The 16,168-nt window shown below is 35.9% G+C and overlaps 1 protein-coding gene across 35 annotated transcripts in view; it reads right to left on the bottom strand.

Annotated features, from left to right (window-relative positions):
- The window catches only part of PPP1R12B (protein phosphatase 1 regulatory subunit 12B), a 139,835-nt gene that overhangs the window by 80,647 nt on the left and 43,020 nt on the right, over nucleotides 1-16,168 (bottom strand). For 19 of the 35 annotated variants that reach the window (XR_015733009.1, XM_087889305.1, XM_034414215.3 and 16 more), the window contains 5 exons: nucleotides 9,301-9,391; nucleotides 8,436-8,633; nucleotides 6,091-6,274; nucleotides 4,989-5,104; nucleotides 3,414-3,455 (listed from right to left, as the gene is read on the bottom strand). Coding sequence is in view for 33 of the 35 variants with exons in the window: in XM_087889305.1 (XP_087745431.1) it covers nucleotides 3,414-3,455; nucleotides 4,989-5,104; nucleotides 6,091-6,274; nucleotides 8,436-8,633; nucleotides 9,301-9,391 (631 nt within the window). In the remaining 2 variants the exon portion in view is untranslated. The remainder of the gene's footprint in view (nucleotides 1-3,413; nucleotides 3,456-4,988; nucleotides 5,105-6,090; nucleotides 6,275-8,435; nucleotides 8,634-9,300; nucleotides 9,392-16,168) is intronic. The other 16 variants (XR_015733010.1, XM_087889308.1, XM_087889309.1 and 13 more) reach the window with 1 other exon arrangement.

Raw genomic sequence — 16,168 nt, forward strand, 5'->3', positions numbered from 1 at the left:
TTTCCTCCCAGTCAAACTCAACTAGTGGTGACTTCATGGATCATCCATGTAATTTTTTCACAACACTGCATACCATTCATGCAATTCCCTTTTGACGTAAACTATGTATGCAGTGTGTGGAAAAAGAATAAATAGTAAGTCAAATAAATTAAAAGCATCAAATAAGAAGAAGACAACAATACATAGCTAAAACTAATTTATACAAACAGCAAATATTCTACTTCTCCATCTTTGCGAACTTTGCTTTCCATCTTTGTTCACATGTCTACATATCACTGCATACACTGTTTTCCATTCTGAACCACTCTGTGCATTCCATTTAGTCTTGTATATGTTTAATTCAATCAAATCAAATACTGCTCTTATAACATCTGGTAACTAAATTTCAAGTCCACTTGTATGCCACATGCAGTTATTTTCTGTTAATAGTTAAGGACATACAGTTTTGGTAAGCCAAAAGTGCAATCAAGGCCTATACCTAATCATGATACTCTATGCAAACTATGATTTCTAACTTAGATACAACCTTGCAAGTTAATATATTGTTACCTACAACTCACAGCACAAATATATATGCAGCATACCAACATTCACTCAGGATGCAGAACAATTACAATCGACATGGCTCCTTAAATCAAAACTCCAAATAAATGCAATAGGAGATTCCCACTTTCACATACTCACTGAAAAAGACTAGTTCATATAACTAGTTCCCAACATTATGTAATGTTGCACATGCCTAGCCTCATGCTCATTGCAATAAGCCTTGCCTACTGTGAATGAATGTTCTACTACATAAAACTTAGATATGTTTTTCTAGTATTGCTCCTGAATCAAGCATATTTTCCATATTTTAGTGCTCCAGATATTAATAATTTCAGGTAGTAATTCAATGTCAAAGGATATATTCTCAGTATTTCCTTAGAGCCTTGGTGGCTCAGCAGACTAAAGTGCTGTTAAGTAGCCCCAGCTGCCTGCAATTACTGCAAGTTCAAATCTCACCAGGCTCAAGGTAGACTCAGCCTTCCATCCTTCCGAGGCAGGTAAAATGAGGACCCGGATTGTGGGGGCAATAAGCTGACTTTGTATAAAAAAGAACACCGCTTGTGTGTGGGGTGGGGTGGGCGAAAGCCCTACTAAGCAGGTATATACATAAGTATGAAGGCTATTGCTTAACGCATTGTAAGCCACCCTGAGTCTCCAGAGAAGGGTGGCATATAAATCAAACCAATAAACAATAAATAAATAAATTTTTTAAAAATAGATATGATAACCACGACTAAATGATTTTCTTTACAGACAGTTACTGTAAAGAGAAAAAAATTCTGGAATAGAATAAAGCATTATTAAAAATAATTAAGACCATTGCATCTTACAGATAAATCACATTCAGAAAACTAACACTTTCCACAGTAAAATTTATTATACATTTTCAAAGTCTCATATTTGATTAAAATTATTCTAAATTCTCTCAGAGTTTACGCCTAATATAAAAATGCAAAAGAACTGAATACAAAGTTCAAGTTACTATACAGTCTTAAAACAATCTATAGCAGAATAACAGGGTTGGAAGGGACTTTGGGAGTCTTTTAGTCCAAACCCTTGCTCAAGCAGGAAACCCTATACCATTTTAGACAAATGGTTGTCCAGTTTCTTCTTAAAAACCTCCAGTGTTGTAGCACCCACCACTTCTGGAGGCAGGTAATCCCACTGATTAATTGTTTTAACTTTCAGGAAATTCTCCTTAGTTCTAGGTGTTTCTCTCCTTAGTTTCTATCCATTAATATTGTCAGATTTTTTCCATGGTCTACAAAAAAGAGTAATTTACAGTCCCATCACTCAAATGTTTTATATGTTGACAGTAGCCTGTTTCAGTTTTTCCTTTTCCTATATGAATCATTGCTTTTTTATATCTTTTAAGCAGTCTCTTCTAACTGACCTATGTGTAATTAATCATTATATATAAAGCAGTGGTGGGTTTCAATTTTTTTTACTACCGGCTCTGTGGGAGTGGCTTGGTGGGAGTCATGTGGCTTGGTGGACGTGGTTTGGTGGGCATGGCAGGGGAAAGATACTGTAAAATCTCCATTCCCTCCCCACTCCAGGGGAAGGATACTGTAAAATCTCCATTCCCTCCCCACTCCAGGGGAAGGATACTGTAAAATCTCCATTCCCTCCTGATCAGCTGGGACTTGGGAGGCAGAGAATAGATGGGGGTGGGGCCAGTCAGAATTTTTACTACTGGTTCTCTGAACTACTCAAAATTTCCGCTAACGGTTCTCCAGAACTAGTCAGAACCTGCTGAAACCCACCTCTGATATAAAGATATTACACTGTCATACAATAAATCAGATTTGACTAATAAAAGGCTGGCAAAGCCAACTGAAAAAAAGAACTAAAGTTTTGCCTAATTTCTGAGTGTTCTAATTGTGCTACATTGTTAATCAACTTTTTTTTTTTAATTTGATTTATATGCCGCCCTTCTCCGGAGACTCAGGGCGGCTTACAATGCGTTAAGCAATAGCCTTCATACTTTTGTATATTTATACAAAGTCAGCTTATTGCCCCCACAAACTGGTGCCTCAATTTACCTACCTTAGAAAGGATGGAAGGCTGAGTCAACCTTGAGCCTGGTGAGATTTGAATTTACAGTAATTACAGACAGCTGGTGTTAATCACAATGCTATCAGTCTGCTGAGCCACCAGGCCCACTTGGATGAAATTTTACAGAAGTAGAAAAATCTGAAGTTATCTCACTTTACGTTGTAGAAAGCATCCATAAATTGTACCATATACTGGTCTAGGCATAATTATTTGATATTTTTTTCAGTTCATATATCACTTCAGGTTGAAAAATAAAAAACTACCTTATTTTCTATACATTGGGTTTCTTAATAACTTATATAGAAAATGTTTTTTTGTATTCTACTCCTGTTATTTTGCCATTTCTGGTTTTGGCAAAAGCATAAATCTGATTTATGGAGTGGCCTTTCCAATTATATCATAAATCAGTTCATCCATATGTGGCTGAGCAAAAAATAAAACATGTTGTATTTTTTTTCATAAGCACTGAAGTCTTATTCCAAAGACTCAGCCTTGCTTTTTTTATGTTCTCAGCAACTTCCTCTATCGCCTCTGCCTTCATAATTATTACATAGCAATCTTTTTACATATCAAGCTAGTAAGCTATAGTTTAGTGAAAAACAAAAATACTAATGATCATCATTATTATAGAAGGGTAAGAAGAGAATACCTATTACAAGGAACAGAAAAATAATCCAAAATGTACTGGAAATGATTTTAAATCAAATCTATTTCTTTTAAAATGTAAATGAGTTGAAAAACAGTCTTGGAACCAAAATGTCATATGAAACAGCTCACGGACAAATATCTATTTATGTCTCTTTGTTTACCTTGTCCTCCATTACTTCTTCAGTACCATCTATTTCTTCATCCTACAAAATAAACATACAAACCATAAACATTTGAAATAAATGAATTTTCTTCGTATGCTAACTAAAAAATGTACTCAAAGAAACCTACTGAGGCAGACAATACTCATTTTTATATTATTTAGACCCGTGATGGCAAACCTATGGCACGGGTGCCACAGGTGGCACACGGAACCATATCAGTGGGCACGCGAGCGCTGCCGTAGCTCAGCTCCAGCACGCAGGCGTGCTCCGGCCAGTTGATTTTCGGGCCTTTCAGTCCCACTGGAAGTTGGGAAATGGGCTGTTTCCGGCCTCTGGAGGGCCTCTGGGGGGTAGGGAAGGCTGGTTTTGTCCTCTCCTGGATCCTAGAAAGCCTCTGGAGGGTGAAAAACAGGCCTACCAGGCCCACTATGCCATCGCATGCTAAAAGCAGGGGGACGCAGAGTGGGTCGTGTGCATGGGGGCGGGGCGCATTGAATTATGGGTGTGGGCACACACATGGGCAACCTCCCCGTGCTCCCTCTGCTTTTGGCATGCAATGGCAAAAAGGTTAGCCATCACTGATTTAGACAATACTATACCAGAGTATACCGGAAAAACATCTGGTAAGTAATATTAATTAAATCTTTGAAATTATTTGAATGTTTGAACATGAATCTCCAGCTAAATTGTAAGTTAGTTGACTGCAAAATGTGTTTAAAACACAATGAAAACTATTTTTAGAAAAAGCTTTCTGAAGAATATTAGAGACAGAGTCGCTAGATATACCTTATCCCTGTATCTCTTACCATAATTTAGTAGAAGCATGTTATCAATCTGCAAGGTCTTGTTTCATTACCCACTTGAACAGTTGTTTCATTACCCATTTGAAACACTATAAATTTCATTCAAACATATTTCTATTTCTCCACACTGTGAGTTGGATGATTGTAATTTCTGAAACTTGTTAGTGGTTACTGAAGTGCAACAGCATGTTAAATAGTTCATGAGCTTTTAAACCAGGTACAGAAATTTGAAAAAACCTTTTCAAAATTCATATTGGGTTTTCAGTAACTTTCCAAAGGTGTGCTGGGGATTGCAAAGAATCTGAGCATTATACCCAGTAGTTCAGCTAAGGAACTATTGATTTAGCTATATTCTAGATAAGATGATGGGCAAAACAGTGCAAATACATGACTGCAATGAACATTTAAGAGTTTGACAAACTAATCTGCAGAATAATACTATTGAAGGCCTTGTGAATCAATTACTTACTTAAATATGCATTCAACAGTACCATATTGTTATTTTAATTAGGGTTGTACACAGTAACCAAACAGTTTGCATCTTATTTTGTTTTTTAATCAATTTTATTCCTACCTTTAGAATACATATTGTAACAATTATAGTTTCACTTACATACACTGAAGGGCTTTTGTTTCCATTTGTAGAATTACATCATGCCCTATGTCCTTAACAATTAGGTAGGGATATATGTCTAATCCGCTATCCATCCCAGTGGATCAGAATTTAATCTTTCATTCTTTGGTTTCATGTATGAATGACAATACCTACATCCTTTGTAAAGAAAGAGATTCCAGTGCCTCTCCGTCTCTCTTTTGGTCGCCTTCTCTCTCTTACTGATTGCTTGTTTGAAGTTCTGTCATCCAGGTCCTGATCTTCGTATTCTGCTAAAAGAAACAAAGCTTTAGCTAAAAATAGTAATTTATTCAACCATGGGATCATTTTCAAAATAAGGCAAGATAGTACTCATACAGAGAGATTTGTTTAGCCTCATCATCTATCAATCTATACCAATCTATATTTAAATGTTTAACACCAAACAGCAGTGGGTCTATCACGTAGAGGTGGTCCTCAGTTAATAACCATTTGTTCAGTGACCATTCAAATTTACAATGGCAACTGCAGTCACATGACTGTGATCTGCATCTTTTCCTGCTGGCTTCCCACAAGCAAAGTCAATGGGGATGCTGACAGGAAGATTGCCAATTGCTTGGGTAAGTTTCCCCACCCATACACACCTCATTGTGCTTGTGCCTCACTCCCTTGGGCACTTGCACACACTTGCACCCTTTCTCCCATCCGTTAATAGCCACTCCAAACCCTAATGTACTAGTGCCGCATCTCCCCACCACCTATGCACCCTTTGCTCCCTGTCACACCTGACAGTCACTTACCTGCCTGCTGGCCTGCTTGCAAGCCGCTCAGGACTTGCAACTTACTGCTGGCTCCCCCACCAACTTTGGTTGTTGGAAGGCAGCAGGTAGTTGCAAGGAGATGCTTGCATAGTGACCAAAAGCAATGGGTACTTAAGGGATTGCTAAGCAATGTGGTCACATGATATTAAGCTTTATGACAGCATTACTTAGAAATTCTGGCCAAATTGCCATCATAAATCAAAACCACCTATAGTGGATTCAAATATTTCAAGAGATTGCTGATTCAAAAAGAGAGGGAGAAGAATTACTATTCTTCCCAAAGAAAAGGTGCAAGATTGATCCTAAATAATCGTAAAAAAAACCACTTGAAGAAAGGTATCCCCCACCTCCTCTCCTCTCCTCTCCCCTCTCTCTGATGGGCTGCTATATTTAATATGTCTCTCATAAGGGTATACATTCAAACAGTTATAAAACATAGCAATATAAGAAGTAAATACCATTTTTTTCCATGTTGCCAGCTGATGTGCTTTGGTAATCTGCTGAGCTCAATGAATCAGAAGATACAAATCTACTTGTCTTGGGCATGTGAGAACTTGAATAAAGACTGGAAGTTAATGAAGGAGAGACAGCAGTTGTAGGTTTGTCTTGCTGTGCTAAGTATCTCAATCGACGACCAGAAGACTGTAAGAAAAACATAGGCAATAACAATTGGTACAAAGATAACGAACAAGGGCTACATGCTAAGGTTAAAACTAACAGTATTATATCCCTTTAGCAGAGTTGAATATATATGTATAGAAAATAGTACTTCTTACCATTATGTATATAAAAACAAAGTGTAGGAGCATAGGCTATGTGAGCTATAATTAGGTGAAAAAAGAGAACATATATAGTCAGTCAGGTTTGGGTCAACTCATGACTGAACAAATGTAATGTACTGCACATGGGGCTCTAACTTTTAAAACCCTATGTGGACCGAATTATTTGGTTGTTCTGGTTTCTGACTGTCCTGTAAGATTTGACAGTTGGTTCTTTCTGAATCCCATCAACTAATCAACATTATCAAGTAGGAACTAAGAAGCAGGCCTTCATTGCCATGACATCTTCCCTCTGAAATAACATCCCACCACCACCACCAAATTTGTATGATCCTTACCCCACTGGCCTTCCAAAGAGCACTGAAAACATGGCTCTTCTCCCAGGTCTTGGGTTAAGGGTACAGAGAGCTTTTTTCTGTTTTAATCGCTGCTGATTTTATCTTTCATAATTGGTTGTTGTTCCCTCTTAATGACACTAATTTTGAATGTTAGCTTTTTATTTTAGTATTTGTATATGTTAAGCAGCTCAGTATGATTGGAGTTTAGGTGACCTAGAAATTTGAATAATAAAATAACTAACTCTACCCCTAATCATAAATCGAAAGGAAAAACAGGAATCAGAACTTTTTAGACCAAGAGTGATCACTTCTATCAACTATAAACATTATTTTTTGTAATTTTTATCAACATGTACCTGCACCCCAGTCCAACTGATAACTTCAAAAGGATTTAGATTACAAACAATGCAACTAACCAATCTTAATTTTTCTCAGGACTCTGAACAGGATATATTTTAAATAAAACAAAGCTTCATTTTATCTATACTGGAAAAATAAATATAAGCAATTATTTTCCCAGATCTTCAACTGTCTAGATTTTCTTTTTCGTTGGGATAATCATCAAATAGATACAGATATGAGTCTTTGCTGTTGGTAGTTGATCAAAAATGATATTCTGGAAATATAGTGAAGTTCATTAACCCAGTATACAGATGCTATGAAAAAGACAGATTCTCTGCTGTAGTTTCCATTTATTAAGGACTAAAAATAAAGCTAACAGGATTATAACTTTGTTCACGATGTTATGGCAAAACATGAAATATATGCTGTATATAAGGAATAGGTTATCTAACTAATTTAGACTTCAGCTTCTCTGAGCCTAAGCCAGCATGGCCAATGACAAGGAGTTGTGGAACAGTAGTCTCAAGTAAGTAGAGAGCAGCAGGTTGCTTGTATCTACTCTTCACAGTTCAGGTTTCTTAATCTTAAAATGTGTATGTAGATACATGCAAATATTTCCTCCTGAATAAAAACTTAAAGTGAAAAACTGAAGGTTGAGGCAAGGCAGAAATGTATAAAATTACTTGTGATATAAATAAAACTGGTAATTAGAGCTTTATACTCAAAAAAGCAGTAATGGGCTTTGACTGACTTTAAAAGAGGATAAGATGCATTCATGGAAGAAAATATTAATAGTTTTGATGGCTATATATCAGTTCTAGTATCAGAGCTGGTTTGATATTATAATACAAGTTAAGAGGGTACTATTATACCCATTCTCTACTTCTGGTTTTCCCATAAGCACCTGGCTGACTTTTCTCTGCTCTGGGAAAACTCTTAAATTATAATTATTATTGTTCACATCTTCTGCAGAAGCCATTTAATGACATTTAAAAGGCATTTATCAAATTATGACATCTGGCCCTGCCCTTGAAATAAAATGTCAACACTGCTAACACATATTTGTTTCAACAAGTTATATTTGGACAGATCATTCTGAATACCAGTATAATCAAATCTGCTGATTAAGTGGTATATTTCTTCACAAAGATCCATTGCTATGGTATAAAAATAAAGAAAAACATTACAGAAGTGAACAGATATTTTTTTTAATAACCATCTTTTAAAAAAGATGGGAAACAAATTAAATATATACTTTTTCCTTCAAACATAATTCAAATCTATTACTCATTGAATGTCATAATTTTGGAGGAAAAAAAAGGTTTTATGTATGGCTTCACTTACCTCTTCATCCAAGTTTCTAGTCCATGGTGAGTTGACCTCCTTGGATTCTCTTCTGGTGATATCTTCTTGTTTTCCACCACTTCCCTCACTAGCTCTGAGCCTGTCTGACCTTTCACTTGGCTGTTCCTGAGTAAACCGCTCTGCACGAGACCGGCTAAAAGTTCTCTCTGCCTCCTGCAGGTCTGTAAGTGTTATACCCTGGAAAATAAGACAGTCTTTGTTAATGTGGTGTCTCTTTACAGTGGGGGGGTCCCCAACCCCCAGGCCACAGACCAGGACTCGCCCATGGCCTATTAGAAACTGGGCCGCACAGCTGGAGGTGAATGGCAGGTGAGCAAACATAACTGAAACCACAACCACCACTCCTGGTCTGTGGAAAAACTGTCTTCCACGAAACCAGTCCCTGGTGCAAAAAAAAGGGGGATCATTACTTAAAATCAATAAAAATCCCATCATAAATTATCCTTCCCACAGTGAATAAGCTTGGTAAAGTTCTAATCAGGTGATAATCAGTAAACTCAAAGCTGGGAATCAGTACTTCAAAGTATGCTAACTTATCTATTAAATATAGCATTTCCAAATATTCAATGTGAAGTAATGTCAATAAATATTCCTCCTCTGATGAAAAATAATTAGCTTTATAAAAATAACAATTTAATTATCACATGATGTTAATAACATTCTTCCTTGAAATTAGATATAAATTTCGAGAAGTAATATAAATTTATTTAAAGCAGGCCTTTTAATGGCCAAAGATGTGTAAGAAATTTTCCATTCTGAAGTGGATTAAGAAAAAACTACACAGGAAAAATTAAATAATTTAGAGATCACATTACCTTCTTCTGTAGAAGTTAATATTTCTCACCTGGGTAGATCTGCGAGTCTGACGAGCTTGCCTAGATCGAGCTTTCCTTAGAGATTCTGCTTCTTCATCTCTTACAGGTGTCAGATAGGATCTAAAATATAATAAAAAGGAAAAATCCTTTAAACGTAAAAATAGCTTTTGCAAATAAAAAATTCTGCTTATTCAAACAGTTGAGTCTTTCATCTGCTGCAGGGTGTGAAGAGGGTACCTTACATTAAAAATAAAACATGAGGGCAATTTAATTACTGAGAATAAACAGATATCCTAAAATTTTAAAGTACCTGCATGTAATTCTATGCCTAAAAGTATAACAAGGGCATAATCTTGTTGAACTCCTACAATAAGCATACGCAAAATCAGAAATCAGAATCTAGTCATTGACAAACACTAAGAATCTTTAGCATACATATAGCAATGGACTTTGGCCTAGAGATTCGCTGCAGTATAATAAAGCAGGATAAAATCACAAACAGTAATGGAATTGAAATGCCAAATGGCCAAACCACCAGGAGCCATCATGATGAAACTTACAAGTATCTGGGCATTTTACAATTGGATAGCCTCAAGCACAGACAAGCTAAACATGTGATTTATAAAGAATATATCCAAAGAGTAAGAAAACTGCAAGAGACAACATTGAATGCTGGAAACACTATCAAAGCCATCCATAGTTGGCCCACGCCTGTGATATAATACACTGACAATACAAGCCATTGTTGATTCTGCTGCTTGGACTAGCCCTGCAGTTTTCTTGGCAAGACTTCAGAAGTGGTTTGTCATTACCTGTTTCCTAGAGCTGAGAAAGTGACTTGCCCAAAGAGACTCAGGTCGATTTATGCCTAAGGTGGGGCTGGAATTCAGTGTTTCTGGATTTCTAGCCTTAACCACTACAGCTTCCTTAAAATGGATACATTTAAGAATAGATTGACAACATATAATTTGGATTCACCTTGAAATATATTAAATTGAAAAAGTATATATGGGCCATGTTTTTAGCTATAGATCGGGCGGGGGGCAGCAAAGTTCAATAAAAACTGCCTGGTCTACTCTAATTTGAATTTCAAGTGTTATTTAGCAAAAACATAAACTGGAAACTATAAATTGGCATTTCGTCCCATTTGTGTTTTGCTTCCTTTTATGCTAGATACAGTATATTTGAATTAACAGGGTATAGTATTGATTTCCTGTAATGGCATATTTTGGGATATTTGGCTATATAAAGATCATTGCTGCATGTAAATCTGTTATGTGACAAAGGCTTGAATCCTTGGTCTAATTTTTCCTCGCTCAAGTTTCTTTCCTGTTTTTTAAACATAATTATATCTTATCACTACTACTAGGAAAATAGTGTAGAAATTATTGTATTTTGTTTCAAATATTTATTTTTTAAATAAATATCCACATCCAAGTTTTCAAAAAGACTACCGCCTTCTCTTTCAGCGCACCCACCAAAATAAAGGTTAGTCATGCCACAGAACCTGAGATATTGAAAAAGAAATGTAATAGTTGGAGCTTATAGGAAAAGAGTATATAGGTAGTCCTCAACATACAACCACAATTGAGCCCAAAATTTCTGTTGTTGAGCGAGACAGTGGTTAAGTGAGGTTTGCTCCATTTCATGACCTTTCTTGCCACAGTTGTTAAGTGAATCACTGCAGTTGTTATATTAGTAACATGGCTGTTAAGTGAATCTGGTTTCCCCATTGATTTTGTTTGCCAGAAGATTTCAAAAGTTGACCACATGACCTGGGGATGCTGCAACAGTCAGAAGTGAGAAAAAATGTCATAAGTCACTTTTTTCATTCTGTTATAACTTTGAATGGTGACTAAATGAATGGTCAAGGGCTACCTGTAATATTGTCTGTATATTCTATATGTCTATTGCAATTCTATATAAATTCACATTCTGGATTTATCCGATCCTCTTTGAAAACTAGCCATGTTGTTGCCCATGATTACATTTTATTGTAGTAAATTCTAGTTTAACTATGCCTGTATAAAGTAGATTTTTTTTTTGCCTATCTATAATCACCAATCACTTCTGAAACAATGAATGATCCTAGAGTCTAATACTGTGAAAGAGAAAGAAACAATGTATTTACTTTTGTCATGTCCTTCCTAACTCAACTGTTTTGATACATTTATGCCCCATGTTTCTTCAAAAAAAATTTTCCTCAAGAAATTCAAGCCTATCTACATAGCACTCTCTACTGCACAAAGACAATTTTGTGAAGTAAATTTGACTCAATTGTCCCAAATCACTAGTGAACATCTGTGGCTGAGTGAGAACTTCAACCCTAGTTTAGTCCAATACCATTATTGTCATATTGCAAAAGGCCCACACAATGTCATCGGTCTACGAAAAAATTGGAGGAGGAGGAAGGAGCACTCTTGTCCCCAGGTTTCCAAAGGAAAAGTAGCATAGAAGTCAAACAAATAACAGGTGAATAAGATTTAATTAATACTGTAAGTATTGTCATTTATATGATGATTTTGAAAATTGTAAAATACTTTAGTGTCAGGCAGATTATTTTAGCTGCATTTATCTGAAATGGTGGGACACAATTTCAAAGTAAGCAAAAGGAACAACATGACTCAAGAAGCAGCAATCATAACTCAAAAAACTGAAGTGGAAGGTAGTATCTCATTCTCAGTATATGAAATATGACATGTGATAAATGATGCTATATCTGCTGATCTGGGCTTTAGACATCTGACATTCCTTAAATAGAAATTAGCATATAATTTTAAAAGCTAGACAGTATTCCATTTGAGGTTAAAAAGACAGCAAGTCATCTACTGCCATCTTGTGGAATAAAGAAATATAAAAAGATGGGAAAAAGACTAGCAATTGTTTGCCTTAATTGCAAAAGACTTGTAAGATTATACTTCCTACTACTTTATATTATCCGTATGTATGTCCACATAACCATTTAAATGTTAACTTTTGCTACTACAATTATTGCTTGAAGGAAAATAGTTAAAACTTTAGCCAAACTTCTCAGTTCACAAGTCTGCTCATAGTTCATTAACACAAGGTAGATAAACAATTAACTATTATTTTCTGAGCATAAAGACCTAAAAAGAATGTTGTTAGTAAAATATCCTGGTCAAATTAAGCAAGCATGCAAAATCAATTCAATTAAAAACTTAAAAACAGCACAATAGACAATATAAATACTAATTAAAAGGTATTTTAGCCATTTTGTTGGGACCAAACAGTAAATTTAAGATATCATTTTAGGATATTATTAACATACCCATGTTTCTCTTCACAACCTTTGTAATGAAGACTACAAGTATATAGGTTTATATACTTGTATTTATAAGTTATAAATATAAGTATATAAGTTACTTGCTACTCTATTTTATCTGCCTGCCTTCCCTTCACCTTCACTTTTTAAAAATTAAGTCTCAATAAAATCATCAAAAATGCCCACCTTGAACCTTTACAGACAGACTGCCCAGGAGCTGAAATTCTTGCATGGACCGCTGCATAGGAAATCAGGAATTCAATAATAACACACAAGTCCTGACCTCTTCAACAACAACAAAAAAATGCAGCTTGCTGTCTGATAAAGCAACAGTAAACTTTTCTCTTCCGAACATGGAAGTAGTAGGAAGTCTGAAATAGCACACAGAATTCTTCCCTATCCTACATTGTCACCAGGACTGGCAGCTTGCTTTCTAAGAGGACAAACTTATCACAAAGCAATTAACAATGAAAGCAGGGCTGATAAGCACTTTCAACAGTAGGTGTTGGATGACTGCAAGCTTCTTTAAGGGTTTAGAGTCTTTTCCCTAACACAGCATGAATGGACAGATTCCTCTTAGTACCCTACAGACTAAATTTATACAGAACACTAAACCAGGTTAAGGATGCAGTGAGTACATAAAATACTACGTTAGAACAGTATTAAAGCTGTTAGTTCTTCTGGGCCTAATTATGAAAACATAGTCTGTTTGGTTAATTTATGGTTCTATTTATTGTACAACTTTAGATTCAGTTATTTTAAAAAGAAGCAAGTTAAAGAACCAGCCAGATCTTAAAACGACAATTCTGGCAACCTTTATTTTAATGAAAATATTATTGTGTGATGTACATCAAAAACCTGTACACTAAAAATATCTGATTCTGTAACTTACAGAGTAGGAACCCAAACTTTCAAGCCAAATTTAACCAACAAGGTCTCTCTGTCCTCAGAAATGTTTCCTGAAGCCTCTCTCTGGCCTGCTATCTTTTTTCTCCTGATACTTGCAACTCTAAATAACTTCAAATAAGCAAACAATATCCCAATCAAGGAACTGCCAAACATGTTAACAGTAGACAACAGCCCAATCAAGGAACCACCAAGACCACTCCCACCAACCCTGACAAAGCAAGCCACTAGTATATAAAATGAGAGCAAACCCCACTGCCAAGCAGCACTGATGATGTTACCTAGTTAGGTAATGAAACATCCTCAAGAAAATATCCAAGCTCAGAGAGCTCCAAGGACCCTACATTTCAAATAAATTGCATCACCTTAAACCAATATTTATTGACTGCTTGTTTTTCAAAAAGTGGTATAAAGAAGCTTCTCAACATTTTAGCTCCCTGGAAGACAGTATCTGAAGTTTTTTCCCTTTGTCTGCTCCTTCCTTTGATGTTTAAGGAAGAATTGAATAAAAGTAATCAGGAACTCTTAAAGTTGCTTCTTCCAAAATAACTGATGCCTATATATGTAATTTGCGAGGAAAGAGGCTTAGAATCATTCTACCATGAGATAAATCCTGTTTCTCACCTATTATAACCTCATGTAGTATTTCATGACTCAACAATTAGTATGTTAGCTATCAAATAATATCTTTATTCGGACACATATAATGATTGAATATATTAGCCTTGAGATGTATATGCCATTTTAATAAGGCATTATTATTTGTTAAGTTTTCACCTCATTTTTTTAGCCCAAAGTAAATATAACTGTAATTTGCTTTGTTGATACTGTGCCCTGTACAGAAGATACAGACACAGTCAAAAGTATTTGTACCCTTCCATTTTTTCCCCAAACAATCCCAAATTTTTGTTATAAAATAAGTTTACAAGTGACACAAGTAAATGGCCATCACTGTTCTTTATTCCATTGTACATTGAGCTGACACTTTGCTTTTGATATATGACTTCATATATTCTTGTAAATAATAAAACAAGTGCAAATAGCATGGACATAATTTTGATCCTTATAATAATTACTTATAATTGGTGCTTAGTATTTACAAGACCATGTTAAGTCATACATCAAAAACAAAGTAGTTGCTCTATGCACTATGGAATAATGGAGGGTGGATGCCAAAAGTTGGCCACAATGGTAGCTTAGCTTCTCATATATTAGAGTTTTCATACAGAAGGGACAAATAAAAGTTGTCAAAAACAAAGGAATCTTAAAAACATGGTTTTATAAAAAATAAGTTGGCAAATTGAGACTGAAGAGGTTGTCGGAGAGAGTAATAGGGGAATCTAGCTAGCAGTAAAGTTGTTATCATAGCTTATGTGAATTGAAAGAGAAACTATTGAAAATGGAATGTAATTCTATTGGTTTCTATCCAGAGTAAGGCTAGCTGGTGAAATCTAAAATGAAGTGAACAGTTGATCCTAATAAGGATTTATGGGATGTAGAATGAGACTTGGAGAAGATTAAGTGTTTGAAGGTACAATCCAAAATAAAAAAGAACACTGAAGAGCACCATAGGAAAGTTTTTTTCAAAAGCCACAAATTAGATACAAGAAGAGAAAATCAAAGGTTTGCTTCTCTGAAGATCATTAGCCAAAGTGAGATCATCTGTCAGGTCTTCAGACTATGAAGGATGGTATTTTGCCCATTCATTTGGTAAGCCCTTTCCTTAAACACATATGGAAAAATAGGATTAGTCCTAATATCTAATTATATAAAGGACTGCTTATATGTTAGGAACACAATATGTTATTTATTTATTTATTTATTATTGCGATTTATATGTCGCCTTTCTCCCGAGGGACTCAAGGCGGCTTACAAAATGACAATTTCCAATACAAATCACAATAAAATAAAATTAAAATCAACACCCCAATTAAAACAGTTTAAAATTATAACAGTGTACATCCAAACGGATCAGTTGAGTTGACGGAAGAGCCACGTCTTCAGCTCGCGACGGAAGGAAAGGAGGTCGGGGGCTGTCCTGAGCTCGGTGGGCAATCCATTCCAGAGGGTCGGGGCTCCCACAGAGAACGCTCTCCTCTTATGATTGTATAATGAAAGGTATGGCACAAACTGATTTGCCATCTTGTGCTTACTTGAAAAGGGGGCAAACTGCCACCACAACAAATGTAAATGTAAGCAGTTCAGAAGCTGGAAACATGAAAGTGCTTGTCTGCTCCAACAAGGCATGGCTGATTCTAAAATTGTTTCGTACTGTTTCTGTAAGTTCCATGAAAAAGGAAAAAAAACTGGAACCTGTGTGATCCTGCCTGTTTCAGTCAGATACTGGAACATATCCTATCACAGCTACCTGAATATAATTCCATATGAGGAGCCATGGTGGCACAATGTTTAGAATGCAGTATTGCAGGCTGACTCTGCCTACTGCCAGGAGTTTGATCCTAACTGGCTCAAAGTTGACTCAGCCTTCCATCCTTCCGAGGTCAGTAAAATGAGGTCCCAGGTTGTTAGGGGCAATATGCTGATGTTGTAAACTGCTCAGAGAGTGCTGTAAAGCATTGTTGAGCGGTATATAAGTCTAAATGCTATTGCTATCCATTCTTTTATTAATAAGGTGAGTTCTGTACTAGATAGCTAAATGTCTTCTGAGCTTTTGGGAAAATAGTCAGCTTGATGAAATAATTCAAGGG

Source organism: Pantherophis guttatus, chromosome 3, assembly GCF_059756535.1.
Source record: "Pantherophis guttatus breed Tessera chromosome 3, ASM5975653v1, whole genome shotgun sequence".
Taxonomy (NCBI): domain Eukaryota; kingdom Metazoa; phylum Chordata; class Lepidosauria; order Squamata; family Colubridae; genus Pantherophis; species Pantherophis guttatus.